Here is a 25438-nt window from a genome sequence, read left to right as displayed (position 1 = left end):
AAAAAAGTATGGGAGTTTTGCTATTCACAAGAAGCATTGCCTGATGTGAACCATGCCTCGAACAAAAGAGATCTCAGAAGACCTAAGATTAAGAAAGGGTCACAAAATTATCTCTGTCATTATGAGGTATTGTGTGTAGATTGCTGATTTTAAATAAGATATTTTATTCAATTTTAGAATAAGTGTGTAACGTAACAAAGTGTGGAAAAAGTGAAGGGGTCTGAATACTTTCCGAAGGCATTGTGTGTGTGTGTGTGTGTGTGTGTGTGTGTGTGTGTGTGTGTGTGTAACATAGCAATTGTATCCGGTATGTGTGTATGTATGGCTGTAACATACAGTGCCTTCAGAAAGTATTCATACCCCTTGACCTATTCCACATTTTGTTGTTGGGTAAGTCTCTGAGAGCTGAGAGTCTTTCTGGGTAAGTCTCTGAGAGCTGAGAGTCTTTCTGGGTAAGTCTCTGAGAGCTGAGAGTCTTTCTGGGTAAGTCTCTGAGAGCTGAGAGTCTTTCTGGGTAAGTCTCTGAGAGCTGTGAGTCTTTGGGTAAGTCTCTTAGTCTCTGGGTAAGTGAGAGCTGAGAGTCTTTCTGGGTAAGTCTCTTAGAGCTGTGAGTCTTTCTGGGTAAGTCTCTTAGAGCTGTGAGTCTTTCTGGGTAAGTCTCTGAGAGCTGTGAGTCTTTCTGGGTAAGTCTCTTAGAGCTGTGAGTCTTTCTGGGTAAGTCTCTGAGAGCTGTGAGTCTTTCTGGGTAAGTCTCTTAGAGCTGTGAGTCTTTCTGGGTAAGTCTCTGAGAGCTGAGAGTCTTTCTGGGTAAGTCTCTGAGAGCTGAGAGTCTTTCTGGGTAAGTCTCTGAGAGCTGTGAGTCTTTCTGGGTAAGTCTCTGAGAGCTGTGAGTCTTTCTGGGTAAGTCTCTGAGGGCTGGGAGTCTTTCTGGGTAAGTCTCTTAGAGCTGAGAGTCTTTCTGGGTAAGTCTCTTAGAGCTGTGAGTCTTTCTGGGTAAGTCTCTTATAGCTGAGAGTCTTTCTGGGTAAGTCTCTTATAGCTGAGAGTCTTTCTGGGTAAGTCTCTGAGAGCTGAGAGTCTTTCTGGGTAAGTCTCTGAGAGCTGAGAGTCTTTAAGAACTTTGCACATCTGGATTGTACAATATTTGCACGTTATTATTGTTTAAATTCATCAATCTCTGTCAAGTTCATTGTTGATCAATGCTAGACAGCCATTTTCAAGTCTTGCCATAGATTGTCAAGCCGATTTAAGACAACTGTAACTAGGCCAAATTCAACGTCATCTTGGTAAGCAACTCCAGTGTATATTTGGCTTTGTGTTTTAGGTTATTGTCCTGATGAAAGGTAAATTTGTCTCCCAAGTGTCTGTTTGAAAGCAGACTGAACCAGGTTTTCCTCTAGGACTTTGCCTAGCCTATTCCGTTTCATTTCAACTTATAAAAAAACTCCCCAGTCCTTGCCGATGACAAGCATGCCCATAACATGATGCAGCCACCACACCATAATTTTAAATATGAGTAGTGGTACTCAGTGATGTATTCAGGATGTAAGGTACATTTCTTTGCAACATTTATTGCAGTTTGACTTTATTGTGTCTTATTGCAAACAGGATGCATGTTTGGGAATATTTTTATTCTGAACATGTTTCCTTCTTTTCACAGTGTTGTGGGTCCATCAGTTTTCTCCAATCACAGCCATTAAACTCTGTTACTGTTTTAAAGTCACCATTGGTCTCATGGTGAAATCCCTGAGCGGTTTCCTTCCTCTCTGGCAACTGAGTTAGCAGGGACGCCTGTATCTTTGTAGTGACTGGGTGTATTGATACACCATCCAAAGTGTAATGAATAACCTCACCATGCTCAGAGGGATATTCAGTGTCTGCTTTATTATTTTTTTTACCCATCGACCAATAGGTGCCCTTCTTTGCAAGGCATTGGTAAACCTCTCTGTTCTTAGTGGTTGAATCTGTGGTTGAAATTCACTGCTTCGACTGAGGGACCTTACAGATAATTGTATGTGTGGGGTACAGAGATGAGGTAGTCATTCAAAAATCATGTTAAACACTATTATTACACACAGTGAGTCCATGAAACTTATTTTGTGACTTGTTATGAACATTTTACTCTTGAACTTATTTAGGCTCGACATAACAAAGGGGTTGAATACTTATTGACTGAAGACATTTCAGCTTTTCATTTTTTATTAATTTGTAAACATTTTTAAAAGCAAAGTTCCACATTGACATTATGGGGTATTGTGTGTAGGTTAGTGACACAACATCTAAATGTCATCCATTTTAAATTCAGGCTGCAACTGGAACAAGTCAAGAGGTGTGAATACTTACTGAAAGCCCTGTAGTCATCATAACCAGTATGTATGACTGTAGTCATTATAGCCAGTATGTATGACTGTAGTCATTATAGCCAGTATGTATGACTGTAGTCATTATAACCAGTATGTATGACTGTAGTCATTATAACCAGTATGTATGACTGTAGTCATTATAACCAGTATGTATGACTGTAGTCATTATAACCAGTATGTATGACTGTAGTCATTATAACCAGTATTATAACCAGTATGTATGACTGTAGTCATTATAACCAGTATGTATGACTGTAGTCATTATAACCAGTATGTATGACTGTAGTCATTATAACCAGTATGTATGACTGTAGTCATTATAACCAGTATGTATGACTGTAGTCATTATAACCAGTATGTATGACTGTAGTCATTATAACCAGTATGTATGACTGTAGTCATTATAACCAGTATGTATGACTGTAGTCATTATAACCAGTATGTATGACTGTAGTCATTATAACCAGTATGTATGACTGTTCATTATAACCAGTATGTATGACTGTAGTCATTATAACCAGTATGTATGACTGTAGTCATTATAACTATGTATGACTCATTATCATTATAACCAGTATGTATGACTGTAGTCATTATAACCAGTATGTATGACTGTAGTCATTATAACCAGATGTATGACTGTAGTCATTATAACCAGTATGTATGACTGTAGTCATGTATGTATGACTGTAGTCATTATAACCAGTATGTATGACTGTAGTCATTATAACCAGTATGTATGACTGTAGTCATTATAACCAGTATGTATGACTGTAGTCATTATAACCAGTATGTATGACTGTAGTCATTATAACCAGTATGTATGACTGTAGTCATTATAACCAGTATGTATGACTGTAGTCATTATAACCAGTATGTATGACTGTAGTCATTATAACCAGTATGTATGACTGTAGTCATTATAACCAGTATGTATGACTGTAGTCATTATAACCAGTATGTATGACTGTAGTCATTATAACCAGTATGTATGACTGTAGTCATTATAACCAGTATGTATGACTGTAGTCATTATAACCAGTATGTATGACTGTAACATAGTGCTGTTTCCTGTGTGTGTTGATGTGTTCTGTCTACACTGGGCCTGGTCTCTGTAGTGACAGACTGTAAGTACAGTAAACAACACACAGAAACAAGTCACAACTCCAGTCCTACATAACCAGACCTACATATCCTACATAACCAGTCCTAAATAACCAGTCCTAAATAACCAGTCATACATAAACAGTCATACATAACCAGTCCTACATAACCGACATAACCAGTCCTACATAACCAGTTCTACATAACCTACATAACCAGACCTACATATCCTACATAACCAGTCCTAAATAACCAGTCCTAAATAACCAGTCATACATAACCAGTCATACATAACCAGTCCTACATAACCGACATAACCAGTCCTACATAACCAGTTCTACATAACCTACATAACCAGACCTACATATCCTACATAACCAGTCCTACATAACCAGTCCTAAATAACCAGTCCTAAATAACCAGTCCTAAATAACCAGTCATACATAACCAGTCATACATAACCAGTCCTACATAACCGACATAACCAGTCCTACATAACCAGTTCTACATAACCTACATAACCAGTCCTACATATCCTACATAACCAGTCCTAAATAACCAGTCCTACATAACCAGTCCTACATAACCAGTCCTACATAACCTACATAAGCAGTTCTACATAACCAGTTCTACATAACCAGTCCTACATAACCTACATAACCAGTTCTACATAACCTACATAACCAGTTTTACCTAACCAGGCCTACATAACCAGTCCTACATAACCAAACTAGGAAAACCTCTGAAGCCAGTATATCTTGTAGCTAGTCTATTCAATTGAGTTGATTGTGTGTGTGTGTGTGTGTGTGTGTGTGTGTGTGTGTGTGTGTGTGTGTGTGTGTGTGTGTGTGTGTGTGTGTGTGTGTGTGTGTGTGTGTGTGTGTGTGTGTGTGTGTGTGTGTGTGTGTGTGTTGCAGGAGCTGTGTCAGTGTCGTCCGTCCGATGGGAACTGTTCGTGCTGTAAAGAGTGTATGCTCTGCCTGGGGACACTGTGGGAGGAATGCTGTGACTGTGTCGGTGAGTACCATGTACACAATGGTTTAAGATGAGGTGGTGTGTGTGTGTGTGTGTCTGCTGTAAGGTGTGTGTGCTGTGACTGTGTCGGTAAGTCACATCTCACACAGTACAATATGTGTGTTATTCATAAACAGTGGTGTGTATTCATAGATGCAAAGGGAAGCCTGGCTTCCCCAAATATTAGATCGAAAAATTATTTTCTTATTGTAATTTTTATTTTTATCTTTCATCTTTTTTGCATAATTTTCAGTCAATTCGCAAGTGGCTGAATCTCACCAGAGAAAGGGAAACAGCGCCCCTCTGTGTCTCTGTGTGTAGCCTATGTATCTGATGTTGTGTGGACCAAAAGAGTATGACATGTTGCCGCCGTAGCATTTATTATTTTAACCTTTATTTAGGCAAGTCAGTTAAGATTAAGAACAAACTCTTATTTACAATGATGGCCTAGGAACAGTGGGTTAACTGCCTTGTTCAGGGGCCGAACGACCAATTTTTACCTTGTCAGCTCAGGGATTCGATCTTGCATCCTTTCGGTTACAAGTCCAACAACTCTAAACCACTTGGCTACCTGCCGCCCCATTTGATTGATTGATGCCAAACAAGCATTTGGCCTTCCTTGATAATTAAAAAATATTATTAATTAGCCAATTAGCGTAGAGCTGAGCTCAACTGTGGGTGGTCCTGGCACTGTAAAATCATCCCTTGTTTTTTGCAATCTTTAAGTTTGTTTTCAGCATATATATATTCCAACACCATTTCAACAGAAACATTTAAACCTTATCACATCAACAAGGCTATATATATATATATATATATATATATGCATAATTTAATACACAATCTTTAAGTTTGTTTTCAGTGGATTAAACTATGCATATACATATATATATATATAGCTTGTTGGTGTGATGAGGTTTAAATGTTCCTGTTGAAATGGTGCTGGAGTAGCGGCTCCTGGTATCTTTGTTCTGACCTGCGGTAACCTCCGTCGTTCTAAATCACTACTTGCTCAGTAAAAAATGTTGAAAACATGAACTTGCTTGACCTGTTTACATTACCGTCCATACATTACCATCCATACATTACCGTCCATACATTACCATCCATACATTACCGTCCATACATTACCATACACACATTACCATACACACATTACCATCCATACATTACCGTCCATACATTACCGTCCATACATTACCATACACACATTACCATCCATACATTACCACCCATACATTACCATCCATACATTACCATACACACATTACCATCCATACATTACCGTCCATACATTACCGTCCATGCATTGCCATCCATGCATTACCATCCATACATTACCATCCATACATTACCATCCATACATTACCATCCAGACATTACCATCCAGACATTACCATCCATACATTACCGTCCATACATTACCATACACACATTACCATACACACATTACCATCCATACATTACCGTCCAGACATTACCATCCATACATTACCATCCATACATTACCGTCCATGCATTGCCGTCCATACATTACCATCCATACATTACCATCCAGACATTACCGTCCATACATTACCATCCAGACATTACCGTCCATACATTACCGTCCATACATTACCATACACACATTACCACCCATACATTACCATCCATACATTACCGTCCGTACATTACCGTCCATACATTATCATCCATCCATACATTACCGTCCGTGCATACATTACCACCCATACATTACCACCCATACATTACATCCCATACATTACCATCATACATTACCGTCCATACATTACCATTCATACATTACCATACACACATTACCATCCAGACATTACCATACACACATTACCATCCACACATGACCATCCACACATTACCATCCACACAATACCATTCACGCATTACCATCCATGCATTACCATCCATGCATTACCATCCACACATTACCATCCACACATTACCATCCATACATTACCGTCCATACATTACCGTCCATACATTACCACCCATACATTACCATCCATATATTACCTTCCATACATTACCGTCCATACATTACCGTCCATACATTACCATCTATACATTACCACTATTTGCTTTGCGGATTTCACCAGACAGATGTTGTTCTCCAGTTTTGTGATGAAACAAACATATATGTAGTTGAATTTATTCTGCCACTGTTGTCTTTATGTTGTCGCGGCTGTATTGTTTATCTTTATGTTGTCAAGGCCTTATTGTTTATCTTTATGTTGTCAAGGCCTTATTGTTTATCTTTATGTTGTCAAGGCCTTATTGTTTATCTTTATGTTGTCAAGGCCTTATTGTTTATCTTTATGTTGTCAAGGCCTTATTGTTTATCTTTATGTTGTCAAGGCCTTATTGTTTATCTTTATGTTGTCAAGGCCTTATTGTTTATCTTTATGTTGTCAAGGCCTTATATCACGGTGTCGTATGAATGAATGGGTTATAGAGCAAACAGCGCAATTATCACAACGTAATGTAACGTAACGTAACATACACTACATGACCAACAGTATGTGGGCACCTGCACGTCCAACATCTCATTCCATCAAGGGTATTAATATGGAGTTGTTCCCCCCTTTGCTGCTATAACAGCCTCCACTGTTCTGGGAAGGCTTTCCTCTAGATGTTGGAACATTGCTGCTATAACAGCCTCCACTCTTCTGGGAAGGCTTTCCACTAGATGTTGGAACATTGCTGCTATAACAGCCTCCACTCTTCTGGGAAGGCTTTCCTCTAGATGTTGGAACATTGCTGCTGTAACAGCCTCCACTCTTCTGGGAAGGCTTTCCACTAGAAGTTGGAACATTGCTGCTATAACAGCCTCCACTCTTCTGGGAAGGCTTTCCACTAGATGTTGGAACATTGCTGCTATAACAGCCTCCACTCTTCTGGGAAGGCTTTCCTCTAGATGTTGGAACATTGCTGCTGTAACAGCCTCCACTCTTCTGGGAAGGCTTTCCACTAGATGTTGGTACACTGCTGCTATAACAGCCTCCACTCTTCTGGGAAGGCTTTCCACTAGATGTTGGAACATTGCTGCTATAACAGCCTCCACTCTTCTGGGAAGGCTTTCCACTAGATGTTGGAACATTGCTGCTATAATTGCCTCCACTCTTCTGGGAAGGCTTTCCCACTAGATGTTGGAACATTGCTGCTATAACAGCCTCCACTCTTCTGGGAAGGCTTTCCACTAGATGTTGGAACATTGCTGCTCCAACATCCTCCACTCTTCTGGGAAGGCTTTCCCACTAGATGTTGGAACATTGCTGCTATAACAGCCTCCACTCTTCTGGGAAGGCTTTTCACTAGATGTTGGAACATTGCTGTTATAACAACCTCCACTCTTCTGGGAAGGCTTTCCACTAGATGTTGGAACATTGCTGCTATAACTGCCTCCACTCTTCTGGGAAGGCTTTCCACTAGATGTTGGAACATTGCTGCAATAACAGCCTCCACTCTTCTGGGAAGGCTTTCCACTAGATGTTAGAACATTGCTGCTATAACAGCCTCCACTCTTCTGGGAAGGCTTTCCACTAGATGTTGGAACATTGCTGCTATAACAGCCTCCACTCTTCTGGGAAGGCTTTCCACTAGATGTTGGAACATTGCTGCTACAACAGCCTCCACTCTTCTGGGAAGGCTTTCCACTAGATGTTGGAACATTGCTGCTATAACAGCCTCCACTCTTCTGGGAAGGCTTTCCACTAGATGTTGGAACATTGCTGCTATAACAGCCTCCACTCTTCTGGGAAGGCTTTCCACTAGATGTTGGAACATTGCTGCTATAACAGCCTCCACTCTTCTGGGAAGGCTTTCCACTAGATGTTGGAACATTGCTGCTATAACAGCCTCCACTCTTCTGGGAAGGCTTTCCACTAGATGTTGGAACATTGCTGCTATAACAGCCTCCACTCTTCTGGGAAGGCTTTCCACTAGATGTTGGAACATTGCTGCTATAACAGCCTCCACTCTTCTGGGAAGGCTTTAGATGTTGGAACATTGCTGCTATAACTGCCTCCACTCTTCTGGGAAGGCTTTCCACGAGATGTTGGAACATTGCTGCTATAACAGCCTCCACTCTTCTGGGAAGGCTTTCCACTAGATGTTGGAACATTGCTGCTACAACAGCCTCCACTCTTCTGGGAAGGCTTTCCACTAGATGTTGGAACATTGCTGCTATAACAGCCTCCACTCTTCTGGGAAGGCTTTAGATGTTGGAACATTGCTGCGGGGACGTGCTTCCATTCAGCCATAACAGCATTCGTGAGGTCGGGCTCTGATGTTGGACGAGTAGGCCTGGCTTGCAGTTGGCATTACTATTCATCCCAAAGGTGTTCGATGGGGTTGAGGTCAGGGCTCTGAGCAGGCCAGTCAAGTTCTTCCACACTGATATCAACAAACCATTTCTGTATGGACCTCTCTTTGTGCACGGGGGCATTGTCATGCTGAAACCGGAAAGGGCCTTCCACAAAATTGGAAGCACAGAATCGTCTAGAATATCATTGTATGCTGTAGTGTTAAGATTTCCCTTCACTGGAACTAAGGGGCCCGCACCATGAAAAACAGCCCAAACCATTATTCCTCATCCATCCGCATTCGGGCAGTTAGCGTTCTCCTGGGATCCGCCAAACTCAGATTCGTCCGTCGGACTGCCAGATGGTGAAGTGTGATTCATCACTCTAGAGAATGCGTTTCCACTGCTCCAGAGTCCAATAGCGGTGAGCTTTACTCCACTCCAGCTGACGCTTGGCATTGCGCATGGTGATCTTAGGCTTGTGTGTGGCTGCTCGGCCATGGAAACCCATTTCATTAATCTCCCGACTAACAGTTCTTGTGCTGACGTTGCTTCCAGAGGCAGTTTTGAACTCTGTAGTGAGTGTTGCAACCGAGGACAGACAATTTTTACGCTCTTCAGCACTCGGCGGTCACATTCTGTGAGCTTGTGTGGTCTACCACTTTGCAGGCTGAGCCGTTGTTGCTCCTAGACGTTTCCACGTCACAATAACAGCACTTACAGATGCCCGGGGCAGCTTTAGCAGGGCAGAAATTTGACAAACTGCCTTGTTAGAAAGATGGCATCCTATGACGGTGCCTCGTTGAATGTCACTGAGCTCTTCAGTAAGGCCATTCTACTACCAATGTTTGTCTATGGAGATTGCATGGCTGTGTGCTCAATTTTATACACCTGTCAGCAACGGGTGTGGCTGAAATAGCCAAATCCACTCGTTTGAAGGGGTGTCCACATACTTTTGTGTATATAGTGTAGTTAGTGTGTCTTAAATAAGATGAATGGGTGTAGGCTATAGTCTATAGCTGTGTGCTGTTCTTCTGTCCTGCTGTCTGCTGTACATCTAGTGTAGGTTGTAATATGTGGTTTTCACTGGCTTGGCTCCCCCAGTTATTTTACCCACACACCTCCACTGCTCATAAAACAACAACAACTCAATTAAAAACACTGCAGTCATTATCAGCGTGATCAGTTAGGCTGGGTCAAGCTGCTTTCTGAACAGGTTGGGTTTTAAAGTGTCCCTCTGAGGCGTAGTGTAGGTCTGATAGGGAGAGTGTGAAAGGCCAGACACACACAGTCAGAAGAGGCCACCGTGCCTTGGAACTAGGAACCTTCTATGGTGTCTCTACTCTGGTGTCTCTATTCTGGTACCTCTACTCTGGTACCTCTACTCTGGTGTCTCTGGTACCTCTACTCTGGTGTGTCTACTCTAATGTCTCTACTCTGGTGTCTCTACTCTGGTGCCTCTACTCTGGTGTCTCTACTCTGGTGCCTCTACTCTGGTGTCTCTACTCTGGTGCCTCTACTCTGGTGTCTCTACTCTGGTGTCTCTACTCTGGTGTCTCTACTCTGGTGCCTCTGCTCTGGTGCCTCTACTCTGGTGCCTCTACTCTGGTGTCTCTACTCTGGTGCCTCTACCTCTCTGGTGCCTCTACTCTGGTGTCTCTACTCTGGTGTCTCTACTCTGGTGTCTCTGGTACCTCTACTCTGGTGTCTCTACTCTGGTACCTCTACTCTGGTGCCTCTACTCTGGTACTTCTACTCTGGTGTCTCTGGTGTCTCTACTCCGGTGTCGCTGGTGTCTATATTCTGGTGTCTCTGGTGTCTCTACTCTGGTGTCTATGGTGTCTCTACTCTGGTGTCTCTGGTGTCTCTACTCTGGTGTCTCTATTCTGGTGCCTCTACTCTGGACGTCCCTTCTCTGGTGTCTCTGCTCTGGTGTCTCTGCTCTGGTGTCTCTACTCTGGTGTCTCTACTCTGGAGTCTCTACTCTGGTGTCTCTACTCTGGTGTCTCTGGTACCTCTACTCTGGTGTCTCTGGTGTCTCTACTCTGGTGTCTATACTCGGGTGTCTCTGGTGTCTCTACTCTGGTGTCTATACGCTGGTGTCTCTGGTGTCTCTACTCTGTTGTCTCTGGTGTCTCTATTCTGGTGCCTCTACTCTGGACGTCTCTACTCTAGTTGTCTCTACTCTGGATGTCTCTACTCTGGTGTCTCTGGTGTCTCTACTCTGGATGTCTCTACTCTGGTATCTCTGGTGTCTCTACTCTGGTGTCTCTACTCTGGTGTCTCTACTCTGGTGTCTACTCTGGTGTCTCTACTCTGGTGTCTCTGGTGCCTCTACTCTGGATGTCTCTACTCTGGATGTCTCTACTCTGGTATCTCTGGTGTCTCTACTCTGGTGTCTCTACTCTGGTGTCTCTGGTGTCTCTACTCTGGTGTCTCTGGTGTCTCTGGTGTCTCTACTCTGGTGTCTCTGGTGTCTCTGGTGTCTCTGGTGTCTCTACCCTGGTGTCTCTACTCTGGTGTCTCTGGTGTCTCTACTCTGGTGTCTCTGGTGTCTCTACCCTGGTGTCTCTACTCTGGTGTCTCTGGTGTCTCTACTCTGGTGTCTCTGGTGTCTCTACTCTGATGTCTCTGGTGTCTCTACTCTGGTGCCTCTGGTGTCTACAGTGTCTCTATTCTGGTGCCTCTACTCTGGTACCCCTACTCTGGATGTCTCTACTCTGGTGTCTCTATTCTGGTGCCTCTACTCTGGTACCAAATGACTGAAGTCTCTTTCCTGGACTCTGAAAATGAAAGGTGTTCTGCCTGTTCACACTATTGCACTGAGCTGAATTATACTGTACTGAGATTGCTTGGATATTTTCTATTCACATTGTAATTTCCAGTTTCAGTGCAGATGCAGTTTCCTTAGCTTTTGCCTGATACCAAACCATTAAGGTACATTACCATACATTACCAATACCATCAAGGTACATTACCATACATTACTATTACCATTAAGGGTACATTACCATACATTACCAAACAATTAAGGTACATTGCCATACATTACCATTGCCAGACCATTCAGGTACATTACAATACATTACCATTACCAAACCATTACGGTACATTACCATACATTACCATTAAGGTACATTACCATTCAGTGACATTGCCATTAAGGTATATTACCATACATTACCATTACCAAAACATCAAGGTACATTGCCATTCAGTACCATTACCATACATTACCATTCAGTGACATTACCATTAAGGTGCATTACCATTACAAAAAATCAAGGTGCATTACCATTACAATTATGGTACATTACCATTCAGTACCATTACCATTAAGGTACATTACCATACAGTACCATTACCATTGTGGTACATTACCATACATTACCATTACCAAACCATTAAGGTACATTACAATTAAGGTACATTACCATACAGTACCATTAAGGTACATTACCATCCAGTATCAATACCATACATTACTATTACCAACCATTAAGGTACATTACCATCCATACATTACCATTACCAAACCATTAAGGTACATTACCAAGCTTTCTACTATTGATCGACACCAGGAAGGTTACACTGTAAATTACATTATGTAATGTAAGGCCGTGGCTGTACATCTGACTTCATCAGGATCTTTAGTCCACCACACTCAAAGATCCTGAACTGTCTGAAGCTTTTGGGCATGTGCAGATCTTGTTCTATAATGCAAAACTTGCGTGTATTCTCTACTTTGCACGCAGAGAATGGGCTACTCAGGTGAATGGTGCTTGTTTAATAATAAAGTTAGATCAAATAGCTGAATCAATGATCATGTAATGGTCTCAGTATTCTACATAACACAGAACCCAGACCGGCTGCGTCATCGCGTATAAATGTATTTTGTCCCCCCACACCAAACGCGATCACGACACGCAGGTTGAAATATCTTAACAAACTCTGAACTAATTATATTAATTTGGGGACAGGTCGAAAAGCATTAAACATGTATGGCAATTTAGTTAGCTAGCTTGTTGCTACCTAATTTGTCCTATTTAGCTAGTTAGCTTGCTGTTGCTAGCTAATTTGTCCTATTTAGCTAGCTTGCAGTTGCTAGCTAATTTGTCCTATTTAGCTAGCTTGCTGTTGCTAGCTAATTTGTCCTATTTAGCTAGCTTGCTGTTGCTAGCTAATTTGTCCTATTTAGCTAGCTTGCAGTTGCTAGCTAATTTGTCCTATTTAGCTAGCTTGCTGTTGCTAGCTAATTTGTCCTATTTAGCTAGTTAGCTTGCTGTTGCTAGCTAATTTGTCCTATTTAGCTAGCTTGCTGTTGCTAGCTAATTTGTCCGGTGATATAAATGTTGAGTTATTTTACCTGAAATGCACAAGGTCCTCTACTCCAACAATTAATCCACACATAAAACGGCCAACCGAATCATTTCTAGTCATCTCTCCTCCTTCCAGGCTTTTTCTTCTTTGAACTTATATGGTGATTGGCTACTAAACGTTCATAGTATTACCACGACAACCGACAACACAGTTAGTCTTTCAATCACCCAAGTGGGTATAACCAATGAGGAGATGGCACGTGGGTACCTGCTTCTATAAACCAATGAGGAGTTGGGAGAGGCAGGACTTGCAGCGCGATCTGCGTCGGAAATAGAAAGGACTTCTATTTTAGCACTCGGCAACTCAGACGCTCATTGCCGCGCGTGAGCAGTGTGGGTGCAATAGTTGAATAACATGAATTTCTAAATTTATTTTGTCCGGTCTGGTCGGCATGTTACAGAACCGAATATAATAGCATAGTATAATGTTTACTGTAAGACAACACAGTTTTTTCTCATGTGGCCAAAACTCAACAGCACGTGCCACTTGGAAAAATACACAGCTAGGCTAAGACCATGTGCTCTCATGTTCGTTCACTCCATCATTCAACACAACACTGTAGTATCCTTTAACACAACACTGTAGTATCCTTCAACACAACACTGTAGGATCTTTCAACACAACACTGTAGGATCTTTCAACACAACACTGTAGGATCCTTCAACACAACACTGTAGGATCCTTCAACACAACACTGTAGGATCCTTCAACACAACACTGTAGGATCCTTCAACACAACACTGTAGGATCCTTCAACACAACACTGTAGGATCCTTCAACACAACACTGTAGGATCCTTCATCACAACACTGTAGGATCCTTCATCACAACACTGTAGGATCATTCAACACAACACTGTAGGATCCTTCAACACAACACTGTAGAATCCTTCAACACAACACTGTAGGATCCTTCATCACAACACTGTAGGATCCTTCATCACAACACTGTAGGATCCTTCAACACAACACTGTAGGATCCTTCAACACAACACTGTAGGATCCTTCAAAACAACACTGTAGGATCTTTCAACACACCACTGTAGGATCTTTCAACACAGTAAACAGTAATATGATCAAATTTTGGGGTTCTAGTCAGGATTCTAGCAGCCGTATTTAGCACTAACAGAAGTTTATTTAGTGCTTTATCTGGGTAGCCCGGAAAGTAGAGCATTGCAGTAGTCTAACCTAGAAGTAACAAAAGCATGGATACATTTTTCTACATCATTTTTGGACAGAAAGTTTCTGATGTTTGCTATGTTACGTAGATGGAAAAAAGCTGTCCTTGAAACAGTCTTGAAAAGAGAGATCAGGGTCCAGAGTAACGCCGAGGTCCTTCACAGTTTTATTTGAGACGACTGTACAACCATTAAGATTAATTGTCAGATTCAGCAGAAGATCTCTTTGTTTCTTGGGACCTAGAACAAGCATCTCTGTTTTGTCCGAGTTTAAAAGTAGAAGGTTTGCAGCCATCCACTTTCTTATGTCTGAAACACAGGCTTCTAGCGGGAGCAATTTTGGGGCTTCACCATGTTTCATTGAAATGTACAGCTGTGTGTCATCCACATAGCAGTGAAAGTTAACAATGTGTTTTCGAATGACATCCCCAAGAGGTAAAATATATAGTGAAAACAATAGTGGTCCTAAAACGGAGCCTTGAGGAACACCGAAATTTACAGTTGATTTGTCAGAGGATAAACCATTCACAGAGACAAACTGATATCTTTCCGACAGATAAGATCTAAACCAGGCCAGAACTTGTCCGTGTAGACCAATTTGGGTTTCCAATCTCTCCAAAAGAATGTGGTGATCGATGGTATCAAAAGCAGCACTAAGGTCTAGGAGCACGAGGACAGATGCACGCCATTAAAAGGTAATTTACCACCTTCACAAGTGCAGTCTCAGTGCTATGATGGGCTCTAAAACCAGACTGAAGCATTTCGTATACATTGTTTGTCTTCAGGAAGGCAGTGAGTTGATGCGCAACAGCTTTTTCAAAAAAAAATTGAGAGGAATGGAAGATTCAATATAGGCCTATAGTTTTTTATACTTTCTGGGTCAAGGTTTGACTTTTTCAAGAGAGGCTTTATTACTGCCACTTTTAGTGATTTTGGTACACATCCGGTGGATAGAGAGCAGTTTATTATGTTCAACATAGGAGGGCCAAGCACAGGAAGCAGCTCTTTCAGTAGTTTAGTTGGAATAGGGTCCAGTATGCAGCTTGAAGGTTTAGAGGCCATGATTATTTTCATCATTGTGTCAAGAGATCTAGTACTAAAACACTTGTCTCCCTTGATCCTAGGTCCTGACAGTGTTGTGCAGACTCAGGACAACTGAGCTTTGGAGGAATACGCAGATTTAAAGAGGAGTTCGTAATTTGCTTTCTAATAATCATGATCTTTTCCTCAAAGAAGTTCTTGAATTTATTACTGCTGAAGTGAAAGCCATCCTCTCTTGGGGAATGCTGCTTTTTAGTTAGCTTTGCGACAGTATCAAAAATAAATTTAGGATTGTTCTTATTTTCCTCAATTAAGATGGAAAAATAGGATGATTCGAGCAGCAGTGAGGGCTCTTCGGTACTGTCTTTCCAAGCTAGTCGGAAGACTTCCTGTTTGGTGTAGCAGCAATGAGGGCTCTTTGATACTGCACGGTACTGTCTTTCCAAGCTAGTCTGAAGACTTCCAGTTTGGTGTAGCAGCAATGAGGGCTCTTTGATACTGCACGGTACTGTCTTTCCAAGCTAGTCTGAAGACTTCCTGTTTGGTGTAGCAGCAGTGAGGGCTCTTCGATACTGCACGGTACTGTCTTTCCAAGCTAGTCTGAAGACTTCCAGTTTGGTGTAGCAGCAATGAGGGCTCTTTGATACTGCACGGTACTGTCTTTCCAAGCTAGTCTGAAGACTTCCAGTTTGGTGTAGCAGCAATGAGGGCTCTTTGATACTGCACGGTACTGTCTTTCCAAGATAGTCAGAAGACTTCCAGTTTGGTGTGGCGCCATTTCCATTCCAATATTCTGGAAGCTTGCTTCAGAGCTCTGGTATTTTCTGTATACCAGGGAGCTAGTTTCTTATGACAAATGTTTTTAGTTTTTAGGGGTGCGACTGCATCTAGGTTATTGCGCAAGGTCAAATTGAATTCCTCAGTTAGGTGGTTAACTGGTTTTTGTCCTCTGACGTTCTTGGGTAGGCAGAGGGAGTCTGGAAGGGCATCAAGGAATCTTTGGGTTGTCTGAGAATTTATAGCACGACTTTTGATGATCCTTGGTTGGGGTCTGAGCAGATTATTTGTTGCGATTGCAAACGTAATAAAATGGTGGTCCGATAGTCCAGGATTATGAGGAAAAACATTAAGCTCCACGACATTTATTCCATGGGACAAAACTAGGTCCAGAGTATGACTGTGACAGTGAGTGGGTCCAGAGACATGTCGGACAAAACCCACTGAGTCGATGATGGCTCCGAAAGCCTTCTGGAGTGGGACTGTGGACTTTTCCATGTGAATATTAAAATCAGGCTACTTCAACACTGTGTAGCTCAACAATATCTGAATGCATATCCTTGAAACTGATTGGTTCATTTGTTTTGAAGAACGATCACAGACGATCATTGGATGCGGTGTTGTTTTGTCTTACAGTATTATGTTGTGTTATGTAGAATATTGTGATCGTAATGTGCTCTTGCAAACATTAGTTGAGCTTTAATCACATTTTACTAAACGACAACCATTGCCCTGAGTAGCCTGTTCTCTGTGTGTAAAGTAGAGAATACGCATTGTATCATTGTATCATTGTATCATTGTATCATTGTATCATTGTATCATTGTATCATTGTATCATTGTATCATTGTATCATTGTATCATCTGCACATGAGCAGCAGTTTCAGGAAGCCCCAGATTGTTTCGTGTGGTGGACTAAATATCCCGAAAAGGTCAGATCCGCAGCCACTCTGACAAAGTAAACTAGATATACTGCCATATACTCCCATAGAGAGCTGTTTTGTCTTTTGCCAGCAGACATATATTACTGTATGTGTTGACAAGCCCACCAGACCAAAGCTAGCCAGGCCAGCTGTAAGCTCCCTCTCTGACCCCCTTTTATGTGGGAGACACATCCAAGATGAAGCATGTGACAGAGGATGTAATGTATCCAGGCTGCTACAGCTAGGACTCAAACCCACCCACACACACACACACACACACATACACACACACATACACACACACATACACACACACACATACATATATATATATATATCCACCCACACACAGACACACACACACACACACACACACACACACACACACACACACACACACACACACACACACACACACATATACATATATATATATATCCACACACACACATACAGTTGAAGTCGGAAGTTTACATACACTTAGGTTGGAGTCATTAAAACTAGTTTTTCAACCACTCCACACATTTCTTGTTAACAAACTATAGTTTTGACAAGTCTGTTAGGACATCTACTTTGTGCATGACACAAGTCATTTTTCCAACAATTGTTTACAGACAGATTATTTCACTTATAATTCACGGTATCACATTTCCAGTGGGTCAGAAGTTTACATACACTAAGTTGACTGTGCCTTTAAACAGCTTGGAAAATTCCAGGAAATGATGTCATGGCTTTAGAAGCTTCTGATAGGCTAATTGACATAATTTGAGTCAATTGGAGGTGTACCTGTGGATGTATTTCAAGGCCTACCTTCAAACTCAGTCCCTCCTTGCTTGACATCATGGGAAAATCAAAAGAAATCAGCCAAGACCTCAGAAAACAAATTGTAGACCTTCACAAGTCTGGTTCATCCTTGGGAGCAATTTCCAAACGCCTGAAGGTACCACGTTCATCTGTACAGACAATAGTATGCAAGGTTAAACACCACACAGCCGTCATACCGCTCAGGAAGGAGACGCGTTCTGTCTCCTAGAGATTAATGTACTTTGGTGCGAAAAGTGCCAATCAATCCCTGAACAACAGCAAAAGACCTTGTGAAGATGCTGGAGGAAACGGGTACAAAAGTATCTAACTGAAAAAGCATGTGCGAGCAAGGAGGCCTACAAACCTGACTCAGTTACACCAGCTCTTTCAGTAGGAATGGGCCAAAATTTACCCAACTGCTTGTGGGAAGCTTGTGGAAGGCTACCCAAAACGTTTGACCCAAGTTAAACTATTTAAAGCCAATGCTACCAAATACTAATTGAGTGTATGTAAACTTCAGACCCACTGGGAATGTGATGAAAGAAATAAAAGCTGAAATAAATCATTCTCTCTACTATTATTCTGACATTTCACATTCTTAAAATAAAGTGGTGATCCTAACTGACCTAAAACAGGGAGTTTTTACTAGGATTAAATGTCAGGAATTGTGAAAAACTGAGTTTAGATGTATTTGGCTAAGGTGTATGTAAACTTCCAACTTCAACTGTATATATATATATATATATATACATACATATGCAGCACTCACATGCGCATATACGCATGCACACACACGCACACTTGCATGTAACTCACATGCACACACACACTCATGTACACAGATGTCTTGGCGATGTTGCAGCTATTGCTTTAGGGTGGACCTGTTTAACAGTGTTACAATACACTGAGGAGGACTGAGGAGGACAGCCCTGTAGTTTAACAGTGTTACAGTACACTGAGGAGGACTGAGGAGGACAGCCCTGTAGTTTAACAGTGTTACAATACACTGAGGAGGACTGAGGAGGATAGCCCTGTAGTTTAACAGTGTTACAGTACACTGAGGAGGACTGAGGAGGACAGCCCTGTAGTTTAACAGTGTTACAATACACTGAGGAGGACTGAGGAGGACAGCCCTGTAGTTTAACAGTGTTACAATACTGTTGTGTCTCATCTGCAAACTTAATGATGGTGTTGGAGTTGTGCCTGGCCGTGCAGTCATGGGTGAACAGGGAGTACAGGAGGGGACTGAGCACACACCCCTGAGGGTTGAGGATCAGCGTGGTGGATGTGAAGGTCAGGAAGTCCAGGATCCAGTTGCAGAGGGAGGTGTTTAGTACCAGGGTCCTTAGCTTATTGATGAGCTTTGAGGGCACTATGGTGTTGAACGCTGAGCTGTAGTCAATGAACAGCATTCTCACATAGGTGTTCCTTTTGTCCAGGTGTGAAAGGGCAGTGTGGAGTACAATAGAGATTGCATCATCTGTGGATCTGTTAGGGCGGTTTGCAAATTGGAGTGGGTCTAGGGTTTCTGGGATGACGGTGTTGATGTGAGCCATGACCAGCCTTTCAAAGCACTTCATGGCTACAGACGTGAGTGCTATGGGTTGGTAGTCATTCATACAGGTTACCTTAGTGTTCCTGGTAATCCGTCTGGCCCTGCGGCCTTTGAACAGGTCAACATTTACAAGCTCTTACTCACATCGGCTGCGGAGAGCGTGATCACACAGTCTTCCAGAACAGCTGGTGCTCTCATGCATGTTTGTGTTATTTACCTCGAAGCGAGCATAGAAGTAGTTTAGCTCATCTGGTAGGCTCGTGTCACTGGGCAGCTCTCGGCTGTGCTGCCCTTTGTAGTCCGTAATGGTTTGCAAGCCACATCCGACAAGCGTCAGAGCCGGGGTAACACGATTTGAGAGAGAGAGAGAGAGAGAGAGAGATTCCCAATATGTTTCCAGTCGAGTGCGAAACAGCACCTGTTTTTGATGTGTGTGTGTGTGTAATTCTGTATGCGTGTGACAGTGTCTGTGAGTGGTTTGGGTTGACTGACGAGGGGAGGTAGAGGGGAAGCAAAGTTTGTATTTGGGGTGGAGGGAGGGAGAGTGGAGGTGTGGAGGGAGGGTGGAGTGGACCAATGTGTGGTTTATCTGAAACAGCTGTCTTGGCTCTGTTTTTAGCATTGGTTGGTTTGTAATCCAATATTCCTGTGTCAAATGTTGCTGCTCATTGAATGATTTATCTAATTCACTTAGACTCATTACAATGTTAGGCTAATCATATCTGATGTTTCTCTGAAGTAACAGCTACTCTATATCATAAAGAATAAACAATTGTAATTTTAATCAAATCATTTTGGTCAGAACTACTTGTATAGAAACCACTAAACCTTTTAAAATATATTATCATTCTCTCTGTCTGTCTTTCTCTCTCTACCTCTCCCTCCCTCCCTTTCTCTCTGTCTCTCTCTCTCCCTCCCTTTCTCTCTGTCTCTCTCTCTCTCCCTTTCTCTCTCCTCTCTCTCTCTCTCTCCCCCCCCTCCCTTTCTCTCTCTCTCTCCCCCTACCTCCCTTTCTCTCTCTCTCTCCCCCCCCTCCCTTTCTCTCTCCCTCTCTCTCTCCCCTCCCTCCCTTCATCCCTCTCTCCCCCTCCCTCCCTTTCTCTCTCTCTCTCTCTCTCCCCCCCTCCCTCCCTCTCCCTCTCCCTCTCTCTCTCTGTCTCTCTCTCTCCCCCTCCCTCCCTTTCTCTCTCTGTCTCTCTCTCTGTCTCTCTCTGTCCCCTCCCTCCCTTTCTCTCTCTCCCTTTCTCTCTCTGTCTCTCTCTCCCCCTCCCTTTCTCTCTGTCTCTCCCTCCCTCTCTCTCTCATGGTGTCTCTCTCTCCCCCTTTCTCTCTCTGTCTCTCCCTCCCTCTCTCTCTCTCCCCTCTGTCTCTCTCTCTCCCCTTCCCTCCCTTTCTCTCTCTGTCTCTCTCTCTCCCCCTCCCCCCCTTTCTCTCTCTGTCTCTCCCTCCCTCTCTCTCTCTCTGTCTCTCCCTCCCTCTCTCTCTCTGTCTCTCTCTCTCTCTGTCTCTCTCTCTCTCTGTCTCTCTCTGTGTCTCTCCCCCTTCTCTCTCTGTTCTCTCTCTCTCTCTCTCTCTCTCTCCCTCTCTCTCTCTCTCTCTCTCTCTGTCTCTCTCTCTCTCTCTCTCTCTCTCTCTCTCTCTCTCTCTCTCTCTCTCTCTCTCTCTCTCTCTCTCTCTCTCTCTCTCTCTCTCTCTCTCTCTCTCTCTCTGGACTCTCTCTCTCTCTCTGGACTCTCTCTCTCTCTCTGGACTCTCTCTCTCTCTCTGGACTCTCTCTCTCTCTGGACTCTCTCTCTCAGGGATGTGTAACCCTAAGAACTACAGCGATACTCCAGCCACCTCTAAGAGCACAGTGGAGGAACTCCATCGACCAATCCCCTCGTTGTTCCGAGCCCTCACGGAGGGCGACGCCCCTATCAACATGATGGTGGTGTCCTTCCCCGTTGCCGAGGAACTATCTCACCACGAGAACCTGGTTTCCTTCTTGGAGACGCTTGACGACCAGCATCAGAACATGTCAATCCCCGGCAACAGCATTCACGCAAGATACGACACTCAAGGTAGAGGATCCGTAGAAATAGATTGATTAGACTGTGGAACCATATAAATAGATTGATTAGACTGTGGAACCATAGAAATAGATTGATTGGACTGTGGAACCATATAAATAGCTTGATTAGACTGTGAAACCATATAAATAGATTGATTAGACTGTGGAACCGAAGAAATAGATTGATTAGACTGTGGAACCGTAGAAATAGAAAGATTAGACTGTGGAACCGTAGAAACAGATTGATTAGACTGTGGAACCACAGAAACAGATTGATTAGACTGTGGATCCACAGACATATATTACTACGACTGTAGAACCACATGACTAGAATAGTATGACATAACAGAGGCAGCTGGTATTCCTTTCAGTGGGAGATTCAACTATCTGTTTAGACCCAGTTGTACCTGTGCTAGTAAAACACAGGTCAAATAGAAGAGCTGTTGATTCTATACTATAGAACTGCTTTTTCTAGACTATAGAATCCAACACCATGTCTGATACAGCAGATGGTGTGTTCAGTCTGTGGTGATGGTGGTAACCCTCTCTCTCCTCCTTTTCTGACTGCCGTGGGTTAATTGAAAGTGTATATTTTCTCTCTCTCTCTCTAGCAACTGAGATATATAAACACACACACACACACACACACACACACACACACCAGAGTGGGTGGCATTGTCCTCAGTAGTGAAAACATTGAGGGTTAAATATGACTGCTTTTTGCAGGTAGTTACTAACTACGGCTTTAAATATGTCTACATGGGATTACTGGAATGGTTTTAAATATGTCTACATGGGATTACTGGAACGGCTTTAAATATGTCTACATGGGATTACTGGAACGGCTTTAAATATGTCTATATGGGATTACTGGAACGGCTTTAAATATGTCTACATGGGATTACTGGAACGGCTTTAAATATGTCTACATGGGATTACTGGAACGGCTTTAAATATGTCTATATGGGATTACTGGAACGGCTTTAAATATGTCTACATGGGATTACTGGAATACTAGTTCTGTGTTAAACATGCTGTTACTAAGATAACTGACCTGTGCCCTATTTTCTCTCTGTATCCCTCCTCCCTTGTCCCCCAGATAACATGTGTACGGTGGTCTACTTTGACGACTGCGTATCCATCCGCCAGTGTAAACTATACTGTGAGTCGATGGGAGGGTCGAAGTACCGCTGGTTTCACAACGCCTGCTGTCAGTGCATCGGCCCGGAGTGTCTGGACTACGGCAGCAAGGCTGTGAAGTGCATGAACTGTCTGTTCTGAAGACTGGCGGTGGATGGATCTATGAACTGTCTGTTCTGAAGACTGGCGGTGGATGGATCTATGAACTGTCTGTTCTGAAGACTGGCGGTGGATGGATCTATGAACTGTCTGTTCTGAAGACTGGCGGTGGATGGATCTATGAACTGTCTGTTCTGAAGACTGGCGGTGGATGGATCTATGAACTGTCTGTTCTGAAAACTGGCGGTGGATGGATCTATGAACTGTCTGTTCTGAAGACTGGCGGTGGATGGATCTATGAACTGTCTGTTCTGAAAACAGGCGGTGGATGGATCTATGAACTGTCTGTTCTGGAGACTGACACCATATATATGGACCAAACCCATGGGCGGCTCGAGGGAGGGGCTAGACGATGTGGAAGCCTCCTCAACACCCCATTAGGAACCTCCCCCCCCAAAAAATATTTTATTAATATATGAATGCATTTACACCATACAGTGCCTTCGGAAAGTATTCAGACCCCTGGACTTTTTCCACATTTTGTTACGTTACAGCCTTATTCTAAAATGGATTAAATCATTTTTCCCCCACATCAATCTACACACAATACCCCATAATGACATCACAATACCCCATAATGACATCACAATACCCCATAATGCCATCACAATACCCCATAATGACATCACAATACCCCATAATGACATCACAATACCCCATAATGACATTACAATACCCCATAATGACATCACAATACCCCATAATGACATCACAATACCCCATAATGACATCACAATACATAATGACATCACAATACATAATGACATCACAATACCCCATAATGACATCACAATACCCCATAATGACATCACAATACCCCATAATGACATCACAATACCCCATAATGACATCACAATACCCCATAATAACAAAGCGAAAACAGGTTTCTATACATTTTTGCAAAAACATAAAATATGTATGACAAATTTTAAAAAAAACAGAAATAATTTACATAAGTATTCAGACCCTTTACTGTGAGACTTAAAATTGAGTTCAGGTGCATCCTGTTTCCATTGATCATCCTTGAAATGTTTCTACAACTTGATTGGAGTCCACCTGGTGGTAAATTCAATTGATTGGACATGATTTGGAAAGGCACACACCTGTCTATATAAGGTCCCACAGTTGACAGTGCATGTCAGACAGAAAACCAAGCCATGAGGTTGAAGGAATTGTCCGTAGAGCTCCGAGACAGGATTGTGTCGAGGCACAGATCTGGGGAAAGGTACCACAACATTTCTGCAGCATTGAAGGTCCCCAAAATCACCATCATTCTTTTTCTTTTTTTACCCCCTTTTCTCCCCAATTTCCTGGTTTCCAATTGGTAGTTACAGTCTTGTCTCATCGCTACAACTCCCATACAGACTCGGGAGAAGCGAAGGTTGAGAGCCGTGCGTCTTCCGAAACACAACCCAACCAAGCCGCACTGCTTCTTGACACAATGCCCATCCAACCCGGAAGCCAACTGCACCACCAATGTGTCGGAGGAAACACCATACACCTTGCGACCTGGTCATTGTGCACTGCGCCCCGCCCGACACAGGAGTCGCTAGTGCGCGATGAGACAAGGACATCCCTGCCGGCCAAACCCTCCATAACCCGGACGACGCTAGGCCAATTGTGCGTCGCCCCATGGACCTCCCGGTCGCATCCGGCTGCGACAGAGCCTGGACTCGAACCCAGAATCTCTGGTGGCACAGCTGGCCTTAGAACACTGAGCCACCTGGGAGAACTGGCCTCCATTATTTTTAAATGGAAGAAGTTTGGAACCACCAAGACTCTTCCTAGAGCTGGACGTCCGGACAAACTGAATAATCGGGGGAAATAAGGGCCTTGGTCAGGGAGGTGACCAGGAACCTGATTGTCACTCTGACAGAGCTCCAGAGTTCCTCTGTGGAGAAGGGGGAACTTTTCAGACAACCATCTCTGCAGCCCTCCACCAATCAGGCCTTTATGGTAGAGTGGCCAGACGGAAGCCACTCCTCAGTAAAAAGCACATGACAGCCAGCTTGGAGTTTACCAAAAGGCACCTAAAGGACTCAGACCTTGAGAAACAAGATTCTCTGATCTGATGAAACCGAGATGAAACTCATCTGGAGGAAACCGGGCACCATCCCTACGGTGAAGCATGGTGGTGGCATCATCATGCTGTTGGTATGTTTTTCAGCGGCAGGGACTGCGAGACTAGTCAGGATCGAGGGAAAGATGTTTAGAGCGAAGTACAGAGAGATTCGTGCTGAAAACCTGCTCCAGAGCGCTCAGGACCTCAGACTGGGGCGAAGGTTCACCTTCCAACAGGACAATGACCCTAAGAACACAGCCAAGACAACGCAGGAGTGGCTTTGAGTGGCCTAGCCAGAGCCCGGACTTGAACCCGATCGAACATCTCTGGAGAAACCTCAAAATATCTGTGCAGCAACGCTCCCCATCCAACCTGACAGAGCTTGAGAGGATCTGCAGAGAAGCATGGGAGAAACTCCCCAAATACAGGTGTGCCAAGCTTGTAGGGTCATACCCAAGAAGACTGGAGGCTGTAATCGCTGCCAAAGGTGCTTCAACAATGTACTGAGTAAAGGGTCTGAATACTTATGTAATTGTGATATTGAAGTTTGCAAAAATGTCTAACAACCTG

The 25438-nt window shown here is 43.1% G+C and overlaps 1 protein-coding gene across 1 annotated transcript in view; it reads left to right on the top strand.

Annotated features, from left to right (window-relative positions):
* The window catches only part of LOC112236168 (twisted gastrulation protein homolog 1-A), a 33210-nt gene extending 10111 nt beyond the window's left edge, over window positions 1-23099 (top strand). Inside the window, exons 3-5 of the mRNA XM_042329202.1 lie at window positions 4385-4484; window positions 21257-21517; window positions 22607-23099. Coding sequence (XP_042185136.1) covers window positions 4385-4484; window positions 21257-21517; window positions 22607-22788 — 543 coding nt within the window. The 3' untranslated portion in view covers window positions 22789-23099. The remainder of the gene's footprint in view (window positions 1-4384; window positions 4485-21256; window positions 21518-22606) is intronic.
* The last annotated feature ends 2339 nt before the right edge of the window (window positions 23100-25438 follow it).

Source organism: Oncorhynchus tshawytscha, linkage group LG10, assembly GCF_018296145.1.
Source record: "Oncorhynchus tshawytscha isolate Ot180627B linkage group LG10, Otsh_v2.0, whole genome shotgun sequence".
Taxonomy (NCBI): Eukaryota; Metazoa; Chordata; class Actinopteri; order Salmoniformes; family Salmonidae; genus Oncorhynchus; species Oncorhynchus tshawytscha.
Note: the sequence above shows the minus strand (reverse complement) of the source record. Positions and strands in the feature narration are given on the sequence as shown.